The sequence below is a fragment of the Phascolarctos cinereus genome, unplaced genomic scaffold, assembly GCF_003287225.1.
Source record: "Phascolarctos cinereus isolate Bilbo 61053 unplaced genomic scaffold, phaCin_HiC Scaffold_3;HRSCAF=262, whole genome shotgun sequence".
NCBI classification, from domain to species: Eukaryota; Metazoa; Chordata; class Mammalia; order Diprotodontia; family Phascolarctidae; genus Phascolarctos; species Phascolarctos cinereus.
The window spans coordinates 30,602,486-30,629,986 of record NW_027555736.1 but is presented as its reverse complement, the minus strand read 5'-3'; the positions used below and the strand labels follow the sequence as shown (position 1 = coordinate 30,629,986).

General features: G+C 43.9%; 1 protein-coding gene across 1 annotated transcript in view; it reads right to left on the bottom strand.

The window, feature by feature from the left end:
• Positions 1-12,604: 12,604 nt before the first annotated feature.
• The window catches only part of STOX1 (storkhead box 1), a 65,315-nt gene continuing 50,418 nt past the window's right edge, over positions 12,605-27,501 (bottom strand). Inside the window, 4 exon segments of the mRNA XM_020975215.1 lie at positions 12,605-13,030; positions 17,353-19,066; positions 19,069-19,758; positions 23,400-23,552. Coding sequence (XP_020830874.1) covers positions 12,874-13,030; positions 17,353-19,066; positions 19,069-19,758; positions 23,400-23,552 — 2,714 coding nt within the window. The 3' untranslated portion in view covers positions 12,605-12,873.

Sequence of the window (27,501 nt, the reverse complement as noted above, 5' to 3'; positions counted from 1 at the left end):
CGGAGGCCATCTCCCCCTCCCGCCGCGCCAACCCTCCTCGCCGGCACTGACTACCCGGGGGATTAGAGGCCGGACCATTCGCGGCCTCGGGCCAATGGGAGGAGAGGGCTTGCTATTGGCTACTCGCTGAGCCCCTTAGCCAATCCGCGCAAGGGATAACCGCGGCGAACCGGGGAGAAAGAGCAAGCCCTGGGAAATCGGCCGTGGGATGCGTGCGCAGCAGGTGGCTTCTTGACCCCGGCGTCTGAAGACGCCGGTCCGGTCCAATCCGTTTATTAAGTTCCATTGATCAGGCGCTGTGCTAAGCACCGAAGATATAAAGGAAGGCCGAAAAAGCCCTTGCCCTCCAGGAGCTTGAAATCTAATGGGAGAGGTGACCTGCAAACGGCCGGGTCACCTAGGCTGCCTATGCTGACACCTCGTGGCATGCCCCTGGGGGTGGGGAGTGGGCTTCCCGAGGTGCCTAGAGGACCCCTATTGCAAGGCGCCTGGGTTGTGAGCTATGTGCATGTGTATATGTGCATGTATAGATAACACACGCATGCATATCATATACATATGTATTATTCACATATGCACTAGACTAGACTTTAGCCGCTAAAGAGTAGACCCTTCGTGGTCTTCATTTTGGCCAAAGTACAAACGGGGCATGGGGCGGGGGGAAAGCACAGAGAACTCCAAATCCAAATTTTGCAGAGTTCGAACATTTGCACTCTTTGAATAGTAATGGAACCTCAGGACTAAGGGAATTTGGAAACTGTTTCACAATAGTATTACTTATTGTTATAGAATGGTTGATAATAATTTTCCCGCCTGACTACACCATTTTGAACTTCACAGTGCCAGGGCGCTGGAGTACCTCCCCTCTGCGCGCTCTTTTTACAGCCTCCTTCCTCCTTTAGATTGTAAACTCTTTAAGGACGGAGACTGTCTCTTTTGCATACATTTGTCTCTCTAGCCTTAGCACCATTCCTGGCACTTAGAAGGTGCTCAATAAATGTTTGATTGATTGAATGATTAATAAGATAAACAGTCCTTATCAAAGTTCCCTAGACTGTAAGAGCTACAAGGGACCTCGGTTTAGGAAAATTGGCCGTTTGGATCGTTGGATCATTGGTTTAGATCAGAAAGGACCCTTGGAGGTCATTTAGTCCAACCTGTTATTTTTACAGGGTGAAAAACTGAGACCCAGAGAGAAGAAAATGCCAGGGCTTAGATTAGAAACCAAGCCTCTTGATTTTAGGTCCAATGGTTCTGTCCACCACACCGGATGTTCCCTTCTCTCCTGCTCATAAAGCCTCTATTTTTAGAAACTGAAGGACAGGAAATGTTTGCTCTGCCCCCACACATAAGAATAGAACATGCAGCTGGATGAAGTCAGTCTACTGACTTAGTGTACCAGAGTGTGTATGTGTATATATATAGATATATATATATGTATGTGTGTGTATATATATATATATAGTGTATGTGTGTATATATGTGTATGTGTGTATACATATATGTATGTATATATACATATATATGTGTATGTGTGTGTGTTTGTATATATATATATACACACATATATATCTCTTAGACAGTCACAGCAGATGGGCAACCAGCTGGGCACAGGACTGAATAAGCAGAAGAATGCCAGTCGGATTACATTTGGGAAATAACACAGCACTTTCAACAGTCCAAAGCCACAGCCTGATGTAAAATCTCATCTTTTAACATTAATAGTCTTAGGATTATAGATTTAGACCTGGAAGGATCTTTAGAATCTATCAAATACAATGGCCTCATTTTACAGATGAGAAAGTGAGACCCAGAGAAATGAAGTGACTTGCTCAGCTTAAGGAAGCTGATAATTGCCTGGGGCAAGATTTGAACCGAGGTCTTCCAGATTCCAAGTCCAGTACTCTATCCACTACATCATGTTCTATGATTATGCATAGGAAATCCCACACAATCTATGAAGAATTAAAAATTGTGGTTGACCCAAGGTCACATGGTAATGAAATCAATGTTAATAACTAACAATGATAATAATAGCTTTTATATAATCCTTTAAGGTTTGCAAAGCATTTTACTTATATTATCTCATTTGAACATCACAACAAGGAGGTATGGTGCTAATATTATCCTCATTTTAAAGATGAAGAAACCGAGGATATTAAGGTGTTAAGTGACCTCCCCAGAGTCATATTGTTAGTGAATTCTGAAATAGGATTCAAACTCCGATCTTCCTCAAGCTAAGTCTTGCTTTATCCACTATGCCACCTACTTGAATAATCTAGCATATTACCAGTGACACCTTGTACCCTCCAAGAGGCATAAAAGACACCAAGAACTGTATGACCAGAAAAGAAGAATCATTAGTCAGTCCGTGGACTAGCATTTGTGAAACGCCTACTACGTGCCAGGCATTATGCTAAGTGCTGGGGATACAAAGAAAGGCAAGAATATACCCTGCCCGCATGGAGCTTACGGTCTAATGGAGGAGACTTGCAAACAACTGTGCAAACAAGCTACATACAGGATAAAGCAGAGATAATTAACAAAGGGAAGACATTAGAATTAAGGGGAGTCAGGAAAGGCATCTTGTGACGCCCTGAGTGTGAGGGATAACAGATGGACAGTCTGACTACTGCATTGGTACCCATGGAAAGATAGAAGCAGAGGAAGAACTTGAGTCCATCGGGCAGTTGGCTCTATACTCAATGGACAAGAATTTTAAAGGATGAGGAGGAGAGGATGGATAGTGACCTACATTAGTGGAGGGAATATCCACATTGATGAGATGGAGGATCCATTGAACTATTGAAATGTACATTTATAGCCAGAAAACGGAACCGAGAGAAGATGAACCTAGATTTCTTTAGTACTTTGTAAATTCTAGTTCACAAAGCACTTTCTTCAATGCAGCCTGCCAAGGTATTATCCTTATTTCACAGATGAAGAAATTGAGCTTCTCAGTAACAAAGCAAGTAACTTGTCCAAGGTCACATGACTGGTAGTTGTCACAACTCAGAAACCCAGGCTTCCTGAGTATAATTCTGGTCCTCTTTCCACTAATTCATGCAACATGTTGTTCCTGTTCTACTTGAACAAGAAAAACAGAAACATCATTGTCACTTTGAATTTCTCTAATTACTAAGGATTTAGAAGGTTGTTTTTTTTCATAAGATTATTGATAGCTTGGATTTCTTCCTTTGAAAACTGTCTGTTCACATCCTTTGACCATTTATCTTTTGGGGAATGACTCTCAATTTTACACATTTGAATTAGCTCTTTATATATTTTCTATATAAAACCATTATCAGAGAAACTTACTACGAAGATTTTTTTTCCCATTACCTCTTTCCTAGCTTCTAATTTTAACTACGTTAGATTTGTTTGAGCAAAAACTTTTAAATTTTATGTGGCCAAAATTGTCTATTTCATCTTCTGTGATCTTTCTTGCTAGTTTGATCATGAATTCTTCCCCTGTCCACAGATCCAGAATGTAATTTTTCCCTTGTTCCTTTCATTTATTTGTATCTAGGTCATGTATCCATATAGAACTTTAACGTGATAAATAGTAGAAGGTGTTGGTTTAAACCAGAGGTTTAAAGGCCACAAGCTATGTCAAAACTCCTGAGGACTGCTGGAACCAGATTAAAATGTGATTGGGAAATGTTTAACAAAATAAATAAAAATACAACACAATTAGAGATAATTAATCATCTATTAATATGTGTTAATTTGTGGTTTGCTAAGTCAGTGTACAGATGCAAGAATCCGTTTCTATTTGAGGCTGATACCACTGATCTAATGTACCTATAGAACCATTATTTTAAAAAATAATAACTTATTTTTAGTTTTAGACATTCACTTTAAAAGATTTTGAATTCTAGTTTTTCCCCCTCTCCAAGACAGCATGCAATATGATATAGGCATGTACAATCATATTAAACGTATTTCCACATTAGCCATGTTGTGAGAGAAGAATCAGAACAAAAGGGAAAACCACAAGAAAGAAAAGAAAAAGAGAAAATAGTATGCTTCGATCTGCATTCAGACTCTGTAATTCTTTTTCCAGATGTGGATAGCATTTTCCATCATGAGTCTTTTGGAATTGTCTCAGATCATTGCATTGCTGAGAAGAGCCTAGTCTATCAAAGTTGGTCATTGCACAGTGTCACTATTACTGTTCTGGTAGAACCATCATTTTTCAAAAGAGAACCTCGTCACCCTAGTCACACGAGAAGATAAGTGGTGGTGATGGGGGAGAGGGGATAACAAATGTCAACTGGTTTGTTTTTTAAAAAATTCAGTTTGTTTTAAAATGAATTCCCTTTTCCTGGCCCCTTTCTTATAATAGCTAACATTTACATAGCGCTTCAAGGTTTGCAAAGCACTGTACAAATATTACCTCATTTGATCCTCCCTACAACCCTGGAAGGTTGGTGCTATTAAAATGGTGCCCATTTTACAGATAAGGAAACTGAGGCAGCCAGAGGTTAAGTGACTTGCCCAGTCATCTAGCTAGTAAGCGCCTGAGGTCGAATTTGAACCCAGGTCTTCCTGATTCTGAGTCCTACATTCTATTCACTGTGCCATGCTGTCTTTCTCCTAGGATCTTGTAAAATTGGGTAACTTGAAAATCAGCAGGGGAAGCTGGAGTGAAAAGACTGGGAGTGAAGAGACCTTGGTTTGAGTCTTGGCTGTGCTGCATTTCACCAACTGTGTGCCCTTCCACAGGTTACTTCCCTTCTCTGGATCTGGCTGACCCCTCTGTAAAATGTAAAGGGGTAAACTAGGCGACCACGCTCTCCGAGTTCCCTTGCAACTCCAAGACTTTATATCCGTAATACCTGCATACATACATGAGATCCATACGGACAGGGAGTCCAATGAGGTTTAAGTGTGGTCTTCTCTTTTCTGCCTGCTCTCTCCAGGAGATAACTAAGAGACGGCAGGATGAGAAAAGCACAGAAGGATGAGAGGTAACATAAAAACCGAAATCGAACAAGGAATCCTCATGCCAATTCCTGAGTAATCATATTAGATGGACTCGTTTAATCCGTCTCTCTGGGTGCGTGTGTCCCGATTCACCCTGGAATTGCACCCAAAACCACCCTAACATTCATATCAACTGTCACAGCTTTGGAAATTCTGAATTTTTGTGTTATAGTCTTATGTCCCATCACCTGGGCCGCAAGAGGGCGTGACTCATCAAGAAATCCAATCTGACAACGCAAGCCACGCTACACACAGTATCATCATATTCAAGACAAAGGAATTTGCTTGAGACCTACAGAATTTGCTCATGAATTGCAATGCTTACAATGTGCTTGGCTAACCATGGTCCAGGTTCAATGTCATAAAAACCAGCCTCCTATGGGAACTCCATACTGGTGTAGGAGAGAAAACCCTGGACTTGGAGCAGGAAGACCTTTGTGGCCAAGAGCTGCCTCTCCCCCCACTCCCTTTGTGACATTGGACACCTCACAGATCATAGAAGGTTAGAGCTAGTAGATACCTGCGGGATGCTCTAAGCCGATCCTATCATTTTACAGAGGAGAAAATTGAGTTCCAATGAGGTAAGAAGATTTGTTCGAGGTGACCCAGATGGCCAAGGGCCAAGCCTGTCCTCGGACTCCAAATTCTATCAATGCTCTTTCCTGTTTCTGCCACTTGCCCTGGTGAAGTCTCAGTTTCCTCGTCTGTGAGAAAGGGAACTCGCTGATTCCTGGTCTGTCTCTTCTGTGTCTACTACTCCATTGGTAAAAAGTACTTGCTTGTATCACCCCACTTCACAGGGTTGTTGTCAGGAATGTGAACTCATTATTATTACATTCTTCCCTGATCATCACTCCCATATACAGGTTGTCTCCCCCATCAGAATATAAGGCTCCTGAGGGCAGGATGTCTTTCTTTTGTATTTGTAACCCCATTGTTCAATCCAGTGCCTGACACAGTTAGCAAATGTCTTTTTATTCATTCATTCATTCATTCCACAATATACACAATTTCATTTAACAAACATTTATTAATCACCTTTCAAGTACAAAGTACTATTCTCTGTTAGGTCCTGGGGAAGATACAAAGATGAATAAAGCAGTCCCTGCCCTCAAGGAGCTTACACTCTGCTAGGGGAAATAGCATGTTCATGAATAACCAGCATACAAATGAGATTATGGTAAGTGCATAAGTAAAGCACAAACAATCATGAGATCAGACAAGGGAGCTCATACTGCCTGAGGGACCCAGGGGAGGTTTCATGGAGAAGCCGGTGTTTGAGCTAGGTCTTGAAGAATGGGAAGGGCATATAGGATGTCACTCTGATAGAGATGAGGTGGAACAGATTCCTGGGCACAGGGAATGGTAAAGCAATGACAATAGAGGTGGAAAAACACAGGATGTGTTTAAGGGATGGCAAATAATCCAGTGTGCCTAAAGCACTGAGTTTGTGAAGGGACATAGTGTGAGATGGGCAGGAAAGTAGGTGGGAGGCATGTGGTGGAGGGAGAAAGCAGCTTGGAAATGAGTTTGATTCTCATCTGAAGCTTCCTACCTGCTTGACCTTGGATAAGCCACTCAACCTCACTGGGCCTCAGTTTCCTCATTTATAAAAAGAGAGAGAGATTGGGCTCAATGACCTCTAACGTCTCTTTCTGCTCATAATTCAAGCCCATGGAAATCCATTAATAGTATCGTTCATTGTTCAGATATTAACTATACAGTGTGGTCACAAATTGGGCTTTTTTTTCTGGAAAATGATTTCTGTACCCCAAATAATTACTATTAATATGGTTTTGGTGGGGAGGGGAGGGAGGTCAGATCTATAAGTCCAGGATCATGAAAAACACTTGGAGCAGAACCTGCTCCCACCAACTTAGATGAGTGATTCCAGTTTAATGTGTAATCTTAGAGAGTTGCCTGGGACACGGAGAGGTTAGGTGTCTTCTCTGTGATCCGTGTCACCAGTAGATCAATCATGTTTGTGGTAGAGGTTGGTCTTCTGGACTTCAAGGTCTGTGTATCCATCCTGTCATTCCACCCTGTCACCACCTTTTTTTTTCTTTTGCCCATTATTATGACTGCCTATGTAACTCCCAGTGTGAAAACTCTCTCCACTGATGCAAATCAGCAATTAATTTGCAACTGATTGATAGTCTTAGAAAGTTATTCAGCACTAAGTGGCTAAGGATTTCACTCAAGGTCACAAGACCTGTATGTGTCAGAGGTGTTAAGGCTTACAGTCTTCTTGATTATTTCCTGGATCATTTATCCACTAGGCCACACTGCCTTTCCTATGTATGATTAATGTATTTTCACAAATTATTATTAACTGACATGCTATTTAGCCAAAGAAAAAGGATCTAGTAGATGCTCCCAAGATTGAACCCAGCCTTTATAAATTTGGAGCTGTGGACTTGGGCCCAGAGATACAAATGGATCTCAAGTCTTCACTTCTCGTTTTTTCTAAGTAAGGCAAGAGAGATGGGGAGAGCTGTTTGTGGGAGGAGAGGAGGCTCTCCATAGGCATGGAGCCTTGGGGCTTCCCCTGAAGAAATCTGAGTTTACTGTTTCACCTTAATAAGACTAATACATCATAGCCAAACCCCTTTGACTAGTCAAGAAGCAAATTACATTTTTGTATTTTCCAGTGGAACTAATTGTCCTTAGAATGTTATTTCTAGGACCAATCAATGCCACTAGGAAGGGTATACGCCCATTGGCACATCAATGCAATTCAACCAACGTTTATTCCTTCCACACCTAAAGCTTTGGGCTAGGTGCTTGAGAGCTAAGACAAAAAACAAAACAGAATCAACCCCCCCCAACCAGTCCTGCCATCAAAGAGGTTCCTTTTTCCTGTATCCCATTCCTATACAGTCTTCTTCTCATATGACCCTGGTGTGGAAAGAGCGCCAGGCCTGCAATCAGAAGACCTGAGTTCATACCCCAGCTCTGGTCCTCACTAACTGTGTAAACTTGGAGAAATTACTTCATTTTTCTCAGCCTCAGTTTTCTCACCTAAAATAAGGTAACTGAACTAGATAATCTCTAAGGTTGATTCCAGGGAGAGGGACTTTGACATATGGCTTAGATGTCAATATACCTGCTGGCTTCAGGTATGTCTCTTGCCAAAGTATCTTAAACTCACTGAGGGCAGAGACTAAAATCCCTTTTTATCTTCACATTCCCAGCTTCTCCCCTAGGCTCTGGCACATAGCAGATGTTTGGTAATAATTGTCCAATCCACTCTCCAGTTTCCTTCACTCTTCTCAAAAACCTTTGGGTCAAGACCCAAAGGAGTGAATTTCTAACGATGGAACTTTAGCTGTCTTGACACGCAGCAAGTACTTTATAGGGTCGAGAGCTGGAGGTGAGCTTTGAGATCAACTCTTTCATTTCATAGATTAAGGCCCAATGAAATGACTCACTCAAGGTCACCCTGGAAGTGAGTTATCAAAGCAAAATAGATCACAGGACCACAGATTTTGAGCTGAAAGACCTTAGCAGAAACTTAGGCCAACTTCTCTCTCCCATTTTACAAATGAAGAAAATGAGGCAGGGCGAGGTGAAGTTACAGGACCAGGGTCACCCTAGTGTTGGAGGTGGGATTCTAGCCCTGACCTGAAATGCAGTCCTTTTTTCACTATATCACTTTGCCTCCCTGGGAGTCATCTGACAAAGCCAATTCTGTCAACGCATGCTAATTTTTCCTTTCTACTTAGGATGAGTCAAGAAAATAGTGAGCCTGCTGCCTGTTTTTTTTTTTCATCAGCAGAGAATAGACAGTCAAAGGGAAAGAGGTCAAGAGGCCCAGTTAAAGTTTCCATGTCAAATTAATCTGCAACACTATACACCATATATCTTAGGGACCAATCTTCCCCCAAGCCCTGGGGAATTCACAACAACTGAAGACATTTCTTCCACCTGTAATTCCTGTGCCTTTATGGGGTGTTTTTGAGATGACAGAGGAACATATCTGGTTTCATGGAGGGCCATGCTGAGAACACATAATTACAGACTTGCATGATCCATGCTGAAAGGATGGCTGGGTGGGTGTAACTGGTGCCCATACATATTGGGCCAACGCTGGAGGGAGCCTTTGCCTGCCTTATTTCCCCGCCACACCAAGAAGCCTCAGTCTCCTAGGGCAAAGTCAGGAGGGAAGCCCAGTGGTTGGTGCTCCCTCTGCTCAGAGGTGGCAGGATGGTCCAAAGACCAGGAAGGTCATAGGATTATAGACCTAGAGTGGACCTCTGGGGACAACTAGTTCAACCTCCCCATTTAACAGATGAAGAGATTGAAGCCTAAGGAAGTTAGGTGACCTGTCCATGGTCATGCAGGAAGTAAATGGGGTGAAAGTAGGAATTCGAATTCAAGTCCTTTGACTCCAAATCCAGTATTTTTTCAATGACACCACACTGCTTCCTGATTTGATAACCCTGTGTTGACAAAGTCTCTTGAAAGAAGCTTCTCCTTTAATCACTAGAGCAAATATTCAACTAGCCTCAACTAACCTCCATGTCCTTCCTTCCAAAAATATATACTGACTTCTTGGTTTGACAAAGCCAAAAAAATTCCCCCAAACAAAACAAAACCCTCTAGCAAAGCTGTATGGGTAACATCAGGAAGAGAAATGACTGCCTCCCTCTGTCTTCCAGAGTCCCAGCTGGACTTCAGTGAGGCTGAGTGGAAAGAGCCCCCCGGCCTCGGGGTCAGGAGAGACAGGGGCTCAAACACCATCTCTCACGTGAGCCTGGGTAAGTCATGGCCCATCTTGGAGCCTCATTGTCCTCATTTGTAAAATGAAGACCGTGATACCCACAGCACTTACCTCAAGGGGTTGCTGTGAAGATCAGAAAAGATAATATATGTAAGTAAAGGCTTTTCAAAGCACTTCCTAAACCTCTCCTCCCTTACTCATAAGCTTTTTCTCATCTTCCAGATGTCCTTTCCCAGAACCTTTCTTTCTCATGTACCTCTCTGCTGCCAAAATCTGGCCATTTCATAGCCCCCCTTTCCCATCCCCAACAAGACTGAAGCCATCCGAAGTGAACTTCCTCAAGCCCCCTTCTCTAGTCCTCAGCCCCAATTCCTGCCTCAACTCCCCTCCCCATCCCACTAGGCACAGAGGAAAAGCTGTTCTACTCAATCGGGTAAATCTCTCAGCCCGAGCCCTCTGGCCTGCTTCTGAACTGGGTTCTAGCACTCATCTCTGCCTTTCTCATGTACCTCTCCAGGACTGACTCCTTCCCCTGTACCCATAAGTGCGCTGAGGTCTCCGGAATTCCAAGGCAGTATGGAACGGTAGAAGGGAACAGACTGAGAGTCAGAGGACCGTGGGCTCAGTTCCCCTATCTGTAAAATGAAGAGTGTGGACTCACTGACCTCTATGATGCCTTCCAGTTTCAAGTCTGTAGGACTCATGATCTAAAAATGCCTTCTGCTGACCCATCTAACCTCATCCATCTCTCTCCTTCCCCTCACTGGCAAACTCCTGGGCACATTTTTCTATACTTCAGGACCCCTTGCCACACACCACTGACTCTTCTTTCAATTTCTTCATATCTGGCTTCCACCATCTTCACTCTGGAACTGCTCTCTCCAAGGCCATCTGGGACCAAATCCAAATGGCCACTTTTCAATACTCATCCCCCCTTCACCTCCCTACAGCATCGAACACCATTAACCACCCCCTCCAAACTGGACATTGGCTCCTCCTTTGGCTTCAGAACCTCCACAATCTCCTGGTTCTCCTTCTTCCCCAACTTCCTTTGCTAGCTACCCATCCGTGTCCTGACCCCTACAGGCGGTGCTCCCAAGGGAGCGCCTGACCTTGACCATCTTCTTTCCTTTCTAGACTTGTCTCTCTACACGCAGGGATGAGCTTGTTGGCAATCTCAGAGTCAGAAGGGACCTCAGAGGCCATCTGGTTCACCTATGACCTAAGCAAGGATTCCCTCTCTACCATGCTCCTCTGTACCTCTCTACCATTCCTTCTGAAGGGTTCAACTACCACCTCGCTGCCAAATTCTCCCCAAATCCACATCTCCAATTGGCCATTGGAGGTCTCCACCAGGACGTGCCACCGGCATCTCAAACTCATCAGGTACAAAACCAAGGTCATTATTTATCTCCCCAAATCCACTCCTCCTCTGGAGGCAGGTCAAAGGTACCAGCATTCACCCTACTTCCTGGATTCAAAATCAGAGAGTTAGCTTTGACTTCTCCTTCTCTCTCCATTCTCATATTCAATCACTTAGCAAGGATTGTAAATTCTACCTGCATAATATTCCCTTATCCTTTCCTTTCTTATTTCCAATATTACCATCCTAATAGAGCCCCCATGACCACCTACACAGACTACTTCAATGGCCTTTGAGGTCCTTCGACCTCTTTCTCTGCCCCATATCACGGCCGCACTAATTCTTATACATGGCTCACATCATTACTCCAATAGAACAGAAGCTCCTTGAGGGCAGGGAATTCCTTTTTGTCTTGGTATCCCTCACTCTAGCCCAATTGCTGGTATACTGTAGGCACTTAATAAATGCTGGTTGACTGATTTACTTGGCTTTCAGCAAGGAAAGTCTGATCCTCTATTCTGCATGAAGCCCTTGAAAAATGACTCCATCCTACCTTCCCAGCCTCGTTCCCTGTTTCTCTTCCTCCTCGCTCTTTATTCTAGTCTGGCTCTTTTACTTGGGTCACTGGCCACACTCTTACTGTTCTCCTTCCCGGCCTCCACCCATTGATTTTTGCCCCACCCTTTATTTTTTAATAGTATTTCCCCCCCATTACATGTGAAGACAATTTTCAATCTGCCATCCTTTAAAGCCCAAGTCAAGCACCCCTTCCTCCAGGAAGCAAGACTTCCCCAATCCCTACCCTCTCTCTACCTAGTAATAATCTTTTTTTCAATTAAATTATCAGTGTGATTGTAATTAAGTAATCAATGTAATTAAAAACAATATTTGTTATTGACAAGGCAGTGTGGCTTGACAGACAGGCACCAGACCTGGAGCCAAGAAGACTGGGCCTAGATATTTATTAGCTGTGTGACCCTAATTTCTCAGTGCCTTCAGCTTCCTCATCTGCCATTATTTGGGGAGTGGGCTACATGTCTCCAAGGTCCCTCGAGTCTCTAAATCTATAATCCTACAAGCACCACAATATCTCAGGCACTGTGCTAGGCACTAGGGATACAAAGACAAGAATGAAAGTGCCTGCCCTCAAAGGGCTTACATTCCACCAGGGATTGGTTGGATTAGGGACTCCAGATCCATCCAGGATGTATCCTGCTATGCCAGGCAGCACAAGCATTAATATTATTCCCATTTGGCAGGACATTCAGGTAAAGAGAGGTCCAGAGTCAGGGAGACTCAGAGGCAGGATACAAACCTAGTGACTCCGCCTCCAACTCCCATGTCCTTTTTTTTTTTTGAGGCAATCAGGGTTTAGTGACTCGTCCAGGGTCACACAGCTGGTAAGTGTCAAGTGTCTGAGGCTGGTCCCCCTGACTGCAGGGCTGGTGCTCTATCCACTGCACTACCTAGCTGCCCCTCCCACGTCCTTTTGACTCTTGCACGGCAAGAAAAATGATTAATGCCACGTCTGTTTTTCACTTTTTATTGTAAACATTCTAATATTTCCAATGACTCTATATCCAAATAAATTGTTTTTAAAAGCTGGTGTTTTTTTTTTTAAATCAGAAACAGAATAAAGTCCGTGACTAAAGCACAAATATTCAAGAATTATAATGTACGTACGTAAAACATGGGTGACTCTGATATAGGCAATGGGTTAAGACATTTACAGTTAAGGCTGTACATTTTTTACAAAAAGAAAAAAAATTAGCCTCAAATTCCTGGAGAAAAAGAAGACTCAAACGTTTATTACAGGCGTCAGCTGAAGTAAGGAATTTGATGTGAGCATCTGTCCGTTCCTCGTGCTGTTTATGCCTTCAAAGCTCTGCAGGAAACTCCGTCTTCTCTTCAGCCCCTCCAGAATGACGGAATTATTAGACGCCAGGCTCTGTGTCCTAAAGATATCAAAAATTAAACAGAGCTGTTACTTTAAAAAAAAAAAAGGAAAGTGCTTTGGGTTTCTGTTTATATTAACCAAGTAAGGTGTATTCCCTCATTATTCATTACTATGAAAGAGTAAAAAAAAAAATCCTGTTAGGTCTGAATAGCATTTTTAAAAGAAGTCAGCTCCTGAATCTCAGGTATTCTTCATGCTTCACATGTTCCACAGATGACTCTCTATGATATCATCACATGTATTGCATATGTAACTCAATCCAGAAAGTACTTATGAAGGATCTTATTAAGTACTTATTAAGAATAGGTGTTAGACATTACATAGACCGTCAAAGTCCATTGACTTGTTGGTTAGTTTTGTTGAATTGATTTGTTTCTCTTTCTTTTTAATTAATTGTTACAAAGGCTATACTGCTACGTAGGGGAGGAAGATTGGAAATGAAAATGAGATAAAAAACATTAAAAATGAGAAATATTAAAAACTCAAGCATTTGGTAAATGCCTACTTATGTGCCAGGCATTGAGTTAGGTTCTGGAGATCGAAACACAAAACTGAACTAGCTCCTGCCCTCAAAGAACCTTTTGTTCACCAGTCCAACAGCAGGCATCTCTCTAATTAAATTCCAATGTAGTTCTGTATCTAAGGGACTGAAAAACTAACCTTCAGTCACCACATGGTTACTTGGAGTAGTACAATTTATCTTAAATAAACATGGCGGCTTCACCTGCATATTACCCTTTCTAGACAGTAAGAGTCATTTTAGCCTCATTGCTGTAGCCAAATCCATCTTTCTCCTATTCCTTCTCTCTCTCTCTCTCTTTTTTTTTTTTTGGCTAGGCAATGGGGTAAAGTGACTTGCCCAGGGTCATACAGCTAGTCAGTGTTATGTGTCTGAGGTCATATTTGAACTCAGGTCCTCCTGACTCCAGGGCTGGTGCTCTATCCACTGTGCCACCTAGCTGTCTCCCCTGTTCCCTTCTCTTCCTCTTTCCATACAATGACTTGATGTTCAGCCCAGAAAAACATAAGGTTGAGGGCAGGTATGGTTCTGTTTTGCCTTTGTATATCCCCAGCACCCTAGTACAGTGCCTTAGGTATTGAGGGTACTTAGTTAACACTTCTGCTGTTGACTTGAATTGATTTCTGCTCCCCCAGCTTCAACTTTGCTTTTGTCTGTGGACCCCAGGTAAAGAACCCCAGCCTGCTCTAAGACTATACAATGATGAGGTGCCAGTCTATATACCAATGAAATCACTGGCCTAGTCCTTATCTAATAGCATCTACTTCACAGAGTTATTGAGAGGACCTGGGGCAACTAAGTGGTGAAGCGGATAGAGTGCTGAGCCTGGAATCAGGAAGGCTCATCTTCCTGAGCTCAAATCTGACCTGAGACACTTACTAGCTGGGTGATCCTGGGTACATCACTTTATACCCTGTTTGCCTCAGTTTCCTTATCTGAAAAATAAGGTGGACAAGGAAATAGTAAACCACTCCAGTATCTCTGCCAAGAAAACCCCAAACGAGGTCATGAAGAGTAGAACATGACTGAAAAAATGACTGACCACCACCAACAAAATCTAGAGGACCAAACAATGATTGTAAAGTGTTAATAAATAACTAAACATTGCACACGTATCAGTGGTCATCTCCGATGCCTAACGTTCTCATCCCTTTTTCATCATTATTTCATATTCATCACTTGGGGGGGGTGTCACAAAATCATGGGACTTAAGAGCAGAAAGGGGCCTTACAGATCCAATCATGTGATCCAAATCGCTCATTTTGCAGAGTAGGAAACTGAGGCCCAAAGAGAAGTCATTCATACAAAGTCCAAGTGAAAACTCATCATGTTCTTCAAGAAGCCTCCTCTACACCCCTTCCTTCTCCTCCATCCTAGGCCTCTATAGTCACAATGGGTCATCTTGTCCGTGTTCATGTGACCTGATAATTCTTCCCCCAGGCCAGGGGTCTAGACTTGGGGTCTCTGAATTTTTTAACAAATATTTTGAAAAACATATTTTGATTTAATTGGATTCCTTTGTAATCTTGTATATTTTATGTATTTTCACATTATTCTGTGAAGGGGTCTAGGACACACACACACAAAGCTGTAGAAGCCCCCTTCCCTAACCCTTCCATGTGCACATTTGATCTATGTGGTTAAACGGCCAACATGGAGAGATCAGGACAAGGTCTGCCACTTTCTTGATATCCAGCCACGGAACGCCTAGGAAAACGCTGCTCCTTCCTCCCTCCTCCAGCTTCTGGGGGGGATGCAAGAGTAGCCAGTGGTGAGGATGGTGAGAACGATCCTAAAAGTGACTGCTAACGTGCCCCCCTCCTCCCTCATTATAAACATTTTAGTGACAACCACCATCGCGCACGGTAGGGCCTGGTGCCAGGGCATATGGTAGGTGCTTAATGAATGCTCATTGATTAACTGATCATTACCCACCCAAAGTCTGTTCAACCAAATTACAGAAACTTCCACATGTGAAAATATATTTTACGAAAATGAAAAACACACATGGGACACTCTGTATCCTCATAATAAATGCTGATGCCTACATATCTACCATGGGACTTGGGAGAAAACTGAAGGCTGGGGGGCTTCTTTCTACAGGGGTATTCAATGGCTTCTAGTGGAATCACTGACCTTATTCTTTGATTAAAAGAGGAAAAGAAATTAATCCCTTTGTTCTTTATTCATTAGCTTGGAGGGCTTTTTAAAAAACCTTATAAAAGACTGAATTTTAATTAGAACATAGAATCACAGAATTTGGGGCTTCAATTTGAAGCCTCTTTTGAACCTTCCAGCTGATAGTTCCCTCCCTCCCTGAACTACTATGAATTCTTTTTGAGGAAGCTAGATGGCACAGTGGAGAAAATGCTGGACCTGGAGTCAGGAAGACTGGAGTTCAAATCCTGTCCTAGACACTTACTAGCAGTGTGGCCCTGGGCAAGTCATTTCACCTGCCTGCCTCAGTTTTATCATCTATAAAATGAGGACAATAATACTGCCAACTTCCCAGAGTTGTTGTGAGGATAAAATGAGGTAATATTTATATAGCAATCTGCCAACCCTAAAGCCTTATCTAAATGCCGGTTGGTATTACATATTCTATATATGTTCACATGCTTACATGCTATTTCACCCCATTAAGACGTCAACTCCTGGAGGATACGGACGATTTCACTTTTGTCTTTATATCTCTGACACTCAGCCCAATGTCTGACACACAGAAGGTGCATAATAAGTGCCTGCCGATTGACTAATTAGAAAGCAACTTTGATAGCACACAGCCCAACTCTCTCATGATGACGAAACTGAGATCAAGAGAAGGCAAATGATTTGCCAAGCAGATAAATAGCTTGTCCTTCTTATAGAAAAAGAAAGAATTGGGTAGAAATGAATAGAAAGTAGTCACGTCTCATTGGTGCTTTTTTTTTTTTAAACGCCTGATTTCCAGCAGGTAGTAACTAGATAGGACAGTAGATACTGCTCTGGACCTGGACTTAGGAAGACCTGAATGTAAATCCTACCTCAGATACTCATGAGCTGTGTGACCCTGGGCAAATCACTTAACCTCTCTCTGCCCAAGTTACTTCATGTATAAAATGGGAAAAATAATGGCACTACCTTCCCAGAGATATTTGCAAAGTGCCTTTTAAATCTTAAAGTGCTATATAAATGGTAGTTATTATTATTATTATTTTTATTTTTATCCTAGGAAATCCAGGTACCCTTATGGAAATAACTGGGACTTCATTTAGGGCAAACCAAATACCATTGAGGTATAGTTCCTTAACTGTTTGACATCTCTCAAGGTTTTCTGTTAATATTCGTAAAAATTTCAAATGTTTTCAAACGACCACATGGCCGTTCACTAATGGCTGGCTTTGACAACTCTGCCAAGATGCTCTTTCAACTGGGGACTCCAACGCTGACAAGGCAATTTTAATTGTTCAAAAGTATGTAGATGGTAGACAGACCCAACGTTATATGACAATTTTTCTGGGTCTCTGTTCTAAACCTCTAGGACTTCTGGAAGTTCTCAGCAGTCTGCATTTTTCCTTCTGCTTTCAGAGATGTCTCAATGAAGCTTTAACTAAAGAGCAGATCAAAATTTCTATCAGTTCTATGGAAATTATATTTGAAACAGCTCCTTAAGTGATGCTTCACTGTCCCTTTAAGAGATGGTTGCAGTACAGACAGACTTGATCACATCCTAGTAATACGCTCCAAAGGAAAGTGCTGGTCCTGACAATCTCAGTCTGTCCTTGGACCCACCGAGTCCCGTGAGAGAACAACGTACTTACCGTGGAGAATCGATTCCGCTGTCTCCTGTCAGACTGTGGTTTTCAGTTCCTTCCAAGTGATTCTGCTCCTGCTGCTGGACACGCTGGGCCAAACCCGGCATCCGTGAGTGGCTGAAGAGCTCTGGCTTCTGCCTGAAATGTTTCTTCACTTCCTCGCCCTGTGGCCCCAGACCCCAGCAAGCCGCTTTCTCCCCCATCTCCCCGGCAGAGTTCTGCAAAGTCTCTGCTTCAGAGTCAGCCTCGCTGGCATTGTAACAGTCAAATATACTGCCATCAACAAGCTCTGAAGAAGCGTGGGCCCTTGGGGTTGCGCCAGCTTCCTCATCACAGTGATAGCCACGTGGACGGAGGCCACGGTTTTCTCCTGAGAAATCCATCTTCTGGAGCCCGTCCGAGTCAGTGAGTGAGCCAGCAGGTCTGTGATAGTCATTTCTTTCAGAAATCTGAGCCTCAAACTGTTGTATTTTGCTGCTATAATCAGTCGGGTCACTACTCATCTTCCAGTGGCCCAGGGGTCCCTCGGTCATGTTAGTTTTCCCTAAATTGTCCCACAGACTTCCCTCTGTAAAGGAATATGAGATGTGGCCTGGCCGAGCCGGACACAGGATGTGTTTCTCAGCAAAGTCCTCCTCATCTTCCTCCTCCTCCTCCTCCAAATACAAAGAGCTGCAGGCATCCTCGTCGCCATCTGCCTCCTTCTGGTACAAAGCCTGGTGGTCATCCTCATCAGTAAATCCTTCATTCTCATGACTATGGGTCTCCCAACATTTCACAGTCAGCTCCTTTGGGGCGTCTCTGCTTTGCCTGTCGGGCTGTCTGACCTGGTGAGCGCTGCCCAGTCGATGGTCCAGAAGGCCAAGATTCTGGAACTGACTCACAACGGTCTGATCCATCAGCCCACGCCCAGGGACTGCCTGGAATGCAGAGCCATGGGTTTCAGCTTGGGTCTCCCCCAGAGGATCAGCACAGGAGTGGATTTTCCACTGGACATCACGCACTGTCTTGTCTTGGCCAGTGTAGGCATTCTGCCCAGGCTGGCTTTCTCTGAAGGGATGGCCCTTACCCCTTGTTCTGAAAAACCCACTCTGCAAGTAATTTGAGGGGCAGTCTCTGAAGCCGTCACCGACAGGTTGGACAGAAGCAGCGTTAGGGTTAAAAGGTATTCCTGGCTTCACCTTGTCTTTGAGCTGCTTAGCGAATGGCTGCTGAACTTCACTGCCAATGTTTCTTGAGGAATCCAAAGACCTTGACCTTTGGAAAGGCTTCTTGGGCTTCTCAGTCAGCTTGGGTTTCAGGTCACTGCTCTTCTGGCCCCTGTAGCCTCTGATTGTCGGGTTCCCCCTGTGAGGAAAGCCTGGAAAAGGGTTGCTGATTCTTTTTTTGTAAATAAAATGGGGGTTGGCAGCCCCTGACTGAGTCTCCCCCAGAGGTTTCTGAGCCAGTCCTTCCTCTGGGGTTTTGGCTCTAGGCATAGCCTCTGCGGGAAGGTGCTTGGAGTGCTTCTCTGGCCTGGTGATGACTGACCTTGGCTCACTGCCCTGGGAGCCTCTCTGGCTCCGGCCTCTGGACCTCTCTCTGCTTGAATGTCCTTTCCTCCGGCGCCTTCCAGACCTACTCTGCCGTCTCCTCAACCCAACTTTTACTGGCTGCTGTGGCTGCTTGGGGCCAGCTGCCAGCAGGTCAGTGGACGTGCCCTGGCTCATGTATTTTTTCGCTCTTCGTATTTCTGCATTAGGACTGTGTGTCTGATTAGATTGTCGACAGTCAGCTCAGGGTTGATGCGCTTGATAATTTCATGTTCGACGTCCCGAGGAATATTGTCTAGGTTTTCCTCATCTCGGACAGGCCACTCTTCGGGTGGGAACTGGGCAGAGAAAGTCCTGTGGTCCTTCTTGGGCCTTTCTTTTCTGGACATCTGGCGCCAGAGGAGTCGGAGACCAAATTTCTTGCTCTTTTCTTTGTCCTTGGTGGGCGGCGAGGGTTTGGGCCGGTCACAAAGGCGGTTCTCCTCGGATGTCGAGATGGCCTGCCTCTGCACTGATGGTTTGGCTCCCCCCAAGTTCTTCTGCCCTTTCCTACCCCCTTCCCCTGTAGACTGTGCTGCTGGTCCCTCTCCCAGACACGGGTCTGGGAAGCAGCGGCAGGATTTACAATGGGAGGGGCTAGTGATATTTTCTTTGGTTAATTCTGCCTGGCTGTCCATACTGACCAGGTAAGTGACCGAAGTTGGCAGTGGCTGACCGTCTTCCAGTGGCACTCTCTTCTTCTCTTGGGGTGCTGTGTTTGTGAAGAAATAAGTCTGGGGAGTCACAATGAAGTATCCTTCTCCAGTATGGTAAATCTTCCTTTCTTTAATTAAATTGCCCAGGGTGGTATAGAGGATATCTTGTGAAGGAGTGGCTATGCCTAGAACAAAGAAATGTATGACCTGAGATTTACTTCCATTTAAAAGAATTTAATGACCATGATCTCATGAGATGGATTCATTCCTGATTAAAACACCTTTTACACTTTTTGTGCCAAGGGCCAAACATCAATAGCTACCAGCTCTATTGGTGACCGTACAATTGTAAATGCCCTGTGGAACCGTAACTAACATGGGGTAACTGTGGCTTTGTCTCAGGACACCAAAATTTAGAAAGCAAAGAATTTAAAAAGTGTTTTCAAAGGGCATAGAATTTCAGAATTTGCTATTTTGCATTCTGATAGCAATTATACTCTTCTAGCAACCTGGAAACAACTGAGCTTAACACTTAGCTGGACCAAAAGGTAAAATACAGTGCTGCCACAGAGCAGGTTTTCTTACCAGCTCAGCCCTGTCCTCTGTTCTTCCATTCTCCTTGTGTCTCTGCCCAAGAATGGGCAGTATTCCTGGGCTTTTGCACAGGGCTCGTGCTGAGGTCTCTCCCTCCCTTCACCTCCCATCAGGCTGCCCATGTCTGGAGTCTCTCCCCTATATAGGGGGGCTTCCAGTGACCCTCCCACCGCGAAGCTGATTTCCCAGAGCCTCACCTCCAGTTTAACTGTACTTCACTAAATGGGGTCATTTTCACATCATGACTGACAAAGTCTGCTTGAGGCTACATTTTGTGCTGCTGCCCTGGGCACCAAAATGTATGGTTACCATTCTGATGACCTGTAAGTTGGAGGACTGGAGAACGGTTGAACAATTGATGGGGCTGGGTGCAGTGGCTCAAGCCTGTAATCCCTGCTACCAGGGGAGGGGAGTCTTGGCAATCTCTTGAGCTCTGTTGTTCCACGCTGCAGTGGACTAACCAATATGTGAGTCCCAAAGGCAGGAGGCTACCACGCTGCCTAATGAAGGGCAAACTGCCCCATCTTGGAAATGGAGCAGATCCAATCAGCAGTGGGATCAGGCCCATGGGTAACCAGTGCGCTGCTAGCTGGGTTGAGATAAGGAGACCCAGCCTCAAAAATGAAAAATATTAGTAAGAGGAATTATTTAATTAATAATTATATAATTATACTTAAAAATAATTTAATGGTAATTAATTGATAATAATTAATCAATAGTTTGCATACCACAGGAATTATCCAGAAAACAATAAATATATGAATAGTACAAGGAAATATGGAGAGATGCAAAGTGAGATTGCCAGAACTAGACTAGGAAATACAGCGACTATGTAACTACATATTTTTAAAAGGAAAAACGAGAAGCGCCATGCTTCAGAGAGACCTAGATGGAGACAGAACAAAATCAAGTGTTGGCTTATCTGCTGTTTGTTTATTCACTTGGGTCTGCCTTGTTAAATGCTAAGGATATTACCTAAGGTTCTACTCCTTACAATGCATGTTAATTTGATTTGTTTGCTTTTTTATTGCCAATTATTAAGTTTATAACAAAACCAATTTTTGAATACTTCAGCCAAATTTACATGTTTGAAGCTGATTTAGGGCAGCTAGATAGTGCAGTCCATGGAGCACGAGGCCTAGAGTCAGGAAGATTCCTCTTTGTGAGTTCAAATCTGGCCTCAGACACTTAGTAGCTGTGTGACCCTGGGCAAGTCTCTTAACCCTGTTTGCCTCAGTTTCCTTATCAAAACTTAATGAAAGTCCACCAAGCACATTCTGCAATGGGTGGAGCTGTCCACAAAACATTGCATTCGAAGATAGATTAAATGAGCTGTTCTGTGCAATGAGCCATAGAAGAATATGGTAAACCACTCCAGTATCTGTGCCAAGAAAATTCCAAAATGGGGTCACAAAGAGTCAGATATGACTGAATAACAACACCACAATGGAAAGGCCATGGCACTCTGTAGTCAGGAGACTTGACTCTGTCAATTACTGCCTGGGGTAAGTCCCTTTCCTGCTCTAGGCTTCAGTTTCTTCTTCTCTAAAAGGAGAGGACTGCGCTTCCCTAAGTCACTACCCAGGGCATACTCTCTGACCCAGCAACACCGGTACTTGGTCTCTACCTCCAAAAAGATTCATGAAAGAGTAAAAGGGTGCACATATTTTTAAAAATTCAGATAGCTCTATTTGTGGTGGCAAACAACTGGAAAAGAAGGGGATGCCCATCTACTGGGTAATAGCTGAGCAAATCATGGTATACGGATGTAATGGAATATCATTATTCCGTAAGGAATGGCAAAGAGAATGGTTTCAGAGAAATCTAAGAAGATTTGCATGGGCTCAGATTCCTAAAATCTGGCCCACTTGCATTAGTGATACAAATGCTTAGATTCCTTAAGAATCTTGCCCAATGTGATGATGTTCTAATAAAACTTGTCTTTGGTTGAAAGAAGGCTTGTGTTGAATTCATTTGGACAGTACCCATGTGTTGTGATTTCAGGGTCCTAGCACCCCTAAGTCTCTACATTTTGGTGCCTAACCCCAAGTTCTTCTCCAGCCAAGACTCGAAGGTATGTAAGCCTCACCCCCACTTCTTTCTTGCCCTGAAGTTGGGGTCACTCTCCAAGCACCTAGGAGGGCTTGGAGGTGTTTTTCAGGCAGACAGTTATGAGGCTGTCTTGCACTTGGCCTGACACTCTCAGGCTCTTGGTCTACTGGTTTGGTTTGAGGCTATGGACCTGGGTACACCTTCCGCAGCACAGAGAACAAGGACAGATGCTGTATGTCCAATTCTGTCAGTTCTCTCAGAGCTAGGGAATTGGGAAAACTGCAGGTGCTTTTTGGGTCCTTAAGGCTTACTTACTCCCTTCCCTCTGCACTCCTGAATCCTCCTTCATGGAGGCTACAGGGAAAAGTTAGAACAACTAAAAACATCTTAGCAGATTCTGGAGGTTTTGTGATGGATCATTAAGGAGTTTTGAAACACCTCCTTACAACCGTGGTCACTTCCTTCTCCCACTCCCTTCCCTTGAATCAAGAGGGTATCTGTTAATCCCTCTCATAGGAGAAGAAAGCTTCACCCCCTCCCCCCACCTCTGAACAGAACAGTTCTATACATAAAAGGAATTTCCACTATAGCATACCTGATGAGTGGTCATCCATCTTTGGCTTAAACGCCTCCACAGAAGGGAAACCCACCACCTCTTGAGACAGACCTTCCCATTTTTGGACCACAAGGTCCCTTCCAGCTTTAGAACTATGCCCCAATAATTCTATACTTCCTCATCTACTGAGACCCAGGGAGGTTATGACCATCCTAAGATTAACCAGGTAATTAGCGTCAAAGGTAGGATCTGAACCCGGATTTTGATTCCAGTACCTGTCATCTTTCCATCAGACTATCCTGTCCAAGTACCAGATGTTACCATGACAATGACTTAATTTAGAGAAATAATTCAAATAAATATGTTAATTTAAATAAATAATTTTATTTGAAACACTCTATAAATAAATGTCAATTGACCATTATGACAAGTATTTCAACATTTACAACAAACAAGGATGAAGCGCCATAGCAAAGGTAAGGTATTTGCCACGGTTAAGGTTCTCTCGGCCTGTGGACTCTGATTCCTAAGAGTTTTGTTAAGGCAGCCTAGAATAGTGTTACCAACCAGCCACCCACAGCGCATCATTCATCCTCGGCTAAGGAGGGAGGCTGCTGCCCGTACCTGGGTAGTGTTTCACCAGCTGATCCATCAGGGATTCCTGGGTCACCACAACATGAGCTGCGTTCATATCTGCTATAGCACAGCAAAGGACCTCGGCCAAAGGGATAAACTGGGACTGAGTAATTGGATTCATCTGTACTGGAAAAACATCCCCTATGGAGAAAAAACAAAACAAAACACAAAACTGAAAATTCACAGTAGGAAACGTCCAGATGGTCCAATCAGGATGGCAAGCAGCTCTCCGCAAACACTTCATTTCTCTCCCCTTTCATGGAATCAGAAAGAACCAAACTAAGGCTTTCCAGCAGTGGGTAAAGCTGGAGGCCTCAGCACTTCCTTGCTGTGTGCTGAAGGGCAAGTCATTTAATCTCTCTAGGACTCAGTTTCTTCATCTATAAAATGGAGCAGTAATATCTGCAGAACCCAAAACATAGGGTTGTTGTGAGGCTCAAATGAGATAATGTATTGGAAAGGACTTTGCAAAATTAGAGGCTCTGGGGCCCTCCCCAAAGGGCCTCCTCTCTGGTGACTTCCTCCATTAGCCACCGTTTTAGGAAGGGCCCTTGCCAGGCTTTACGACTCAAACCCGATCCTCCCTAGAAGCCTTCTCTTCCTTCCCTGCTAAAATATTCCTTCTCCCTCTGCCTTGTAGCTTCCCATTAGAATGTAAGCCCCTTGAGGGCAGGGATGGTTGGACTGCTTACATTTGTATGCCCAGTGTTTAGCACAATGCCCAGTACAGTTCTCTAAGACTGTGCTGCTGCCTTCTCTACTATGCCTCTATGAAACCTCTTCATCCCAGAAGCTCACTCCAGCCCAGGAATTCACATATTAGAAGCACTCTCAGCTCCTGTCACCTCTCCTCCAGACCATAGGGTTCCTCCACTCCACACCCTCATTTCAGGTTCCTCTTAAAGGCTGTTTTCCCATGTTAGATGTAAGCCCCTTGAGGGCAGGGACCATCTTTCTGTCTCCTAGTATTTGTATTGCCAGCACCTAGCACAGTGTCTGGTATATGGTAAATGCTTAATAAATGCTTGCTGATCTTGAACTAGTAAGCACTTAATATATACTCAATTTCTCCTTTGCTGGGATGCATGATATTGTCTGACCTAGGCTGATGGACAATTCCTGACCTTCTCTGCCCCCTGATTGAGGAGAGTGGGGGACAGGCCTCTGGGCCATTGTATGTTTTAGAAACTATATAAAGATACAGCCTTGATAATCAAGTTGGAGAAATTACAGCCTTAGTTCAAAGGATTATAGAATCACCAATTTAGAGCTGAAAGAGACCTCATGGTCTAGTTCAGGGGTGGGGAACACGTGGCCTTGAGGACACAGGTCTAGTCCATTTAACAGATAAGGTCACACTGACCCCACCTTGGGGGACAAAGAGTAGCTAGGTGGCACAGGGTTTAGGATGCTGGAGTGAGGAAAGAATTCAAATCCTGCCTCAGACACTTACTTAGGTGACCTTGGACAAGTCACTTAAACTTTCTCAGCCTCAGTTTCCTTATCTGCAAAATGGAGATAATAGTAGCACTGCCTCTCTCAGAGTTGTTGCAAGGATAAAATGAGATTAATATCTGTAAACACTTTGTGAACCTTCATAAATAAATAAATGTTGACTACTGCCTTCTCAGACTCTGGACTAGCCAGGGGCTCATTAGAGAATCACTGAACCTGGTGACTGCCCGGGGCCTCAGAGGCCATTTAGGGCCTCAAATACTGAGAAGTAGGAATGATGGGGGTGGGGGTGGGTGTTTAAAGTGACATTTTAGTCATTCCAACTAAAAACAGAGCTGGTGCTACCCTCCTGATCCCACCCCTCCAACCCCGGTAATCCAGCATCTTCCCAAGATAACTGCAAGTGGGCTTATTGTGCAAAAGGGACACGAGATCCTAATTAGGTTGGGGCTGCATGCCTACACAGGCCAGAAGCTGTAGAAAAAGGAGATAAGCCTTATTAACAGCCAATCTCTGGGCTGGTACCTCATTGCTAGAATGGGGCTCTCTGCAGGAAAGAGCTGTAACTACCAGTCGGGCCAAGAGAATGCCCTCAGCTGCCCCTGACCCAGAGGACAGTGGGAACATTTCAGGAAGCTAAGACTCCCACGGGCAGAGCATGTCACATAAGCAAAGTATTTACCTTCCAACAACCCTCTGCAGCAGGCATGCTAAATACCAATGTCTGCATTTTATATACTACATCCACTCTGGGGGTTCATTCAGGGATAATTTTCAAGTCCTTCTCATTCGCAAATACACAGTGAAGAAATTCTCTATCCAGGACGTTCATGTTCTTGGCTCCATTAGAGAAAAATTAGCATTTCCCCCCTCTGTTTTGGGCCAGACAATCTGGACAGATGATTTACCGGTATGTTTTCTTTAAAAGTTAGACCAGGTCTTCTAAGATTTGCTCATTTGAATGCTTAAGCACTAAGACCTGAATCCTTTACAAGTATGAAAGGTAATAGGAGCAGTATGGATTTTGTATCCCTAAAACCTAGCACACACTATGATAGCTAATAAGGTTTTTTTCCTTTTTAACCTAGACTTGTTTGCCCTAATTTTGAAAGGAACCCAGATAGCTTGTCTGAGATAACTGGGTTGCAGATCTATCGGAGAAGGTTGGCCTGCAAACCCTGAAGAGTTAACTCTGAGTACTCCCCTCTTGGGATCTGCCCCCCCAACTTAGGGGCTTTTCTGAGTTGTTTTCTTTTAAGCTAAAGCAGCCTATCTTAGTGAGAGGAGATTTAGGAATTCTATTTAGATTGCCCTAATGAATTGGCAGGGATTACTTGAGGAAATTTCACATGACTTACAGTGAAGAGGCCCAGAGGAAATCTTTACTTGGCCCTCCAATTTTATCTGCACAAGAGATCCATGGAGAAATTTTAGTAGGCTTTGCATGGAAAGAGACAATTGGAGATGTTTTGTCTGAACCTTCCGTTGGACCGGCTTACATACTAAAGGAAATCATGGAAGGGCCCAGGATCATTTGATTTCTCACCCAAAGAATGAAGGGGTCATTTACAGTTGATCCTAAGTCCTTTATCTTATGGAGGGAATCCTATATGTTCTGGGAACTCAGAGGGACCAAGATTTCCCTTTGAGATGAAAAATTTAAGGGGCAGCTAGATGGCACAGTGGATAGAGCACTGGCCCTGGAGTCAGGAGGACCTGAGTTCAAATCTGATGTGACCCTGGGCAAGGCACTGAACCCCGATTGCCCCTCCAAAAAAAAAGAGAGATGAGAAATTTAATTTTCTCTTCTTTTTAAAAAAAATTGTTTTGAGGTTGGGGAAGGCCTTTGTAAGCATCAAGATTAAGTGTCAGCCTGTGAGAATTTTACAAAATGATATCTGTTTTTCAGGTTGTGTCACTACATATTTGGAATCTTAATGTGAATTTCCAGATTAATTAGTGAGCCATAGCACAGAAGTTTTTCCAGATTTTTTTTAGTAGAAAGTACTGCAGAAAGCATCCAAAAAGGATCATGTTGCATCTCTAGAGTTTCTAAGGCACTAGAATTAAGAGGGATTGAGAAAGCCTTCCTACAGAAGTTGGGGTTTTAGTTGGGATTTAAAGGAAGTTGGGGAAGCTGGGAGGTGAAGATGAGAGGGGAGAGCACTCCAGACATAGGAGACAGCCAGAGAAAATGCCTGGAATCAAGAGATGGAGCGTCTTGTTCATGGAACAGCCTCAGGAGGCCAGTGTCACTGGAGAAGAGCAGCGTGTGTGCTGGACAGTAAGGTATAAGGGAGCTAGGGAATGAAAGGCTTTGATCACCAAACAGAGCATTTGGTATCTGGTCCTGGAGGTGACAGGAAGCCACTGGAGTTTATTAAGTGTGTGTGTGTGTGTGTGTGTGTGTGTGTGTATGGGGTGGGGAGTGACACGGTAGGATCTGAGGTTTAGGAGAATCCCTTTGGTGGCTGAATGGAAGACAGACTAGACTAGAAAGAGACGTGAGGCAAAGCACAGCCACCAGCAGGCTACTGTAAAGTCCAGGTTGGGGTGATGAGGGTCTGTGCCAGAGCAGCGGCCGTATCAGAGGAGAGAAGGGGTAGATGTATTTGAGAGATGTTGCAGAGGTGAA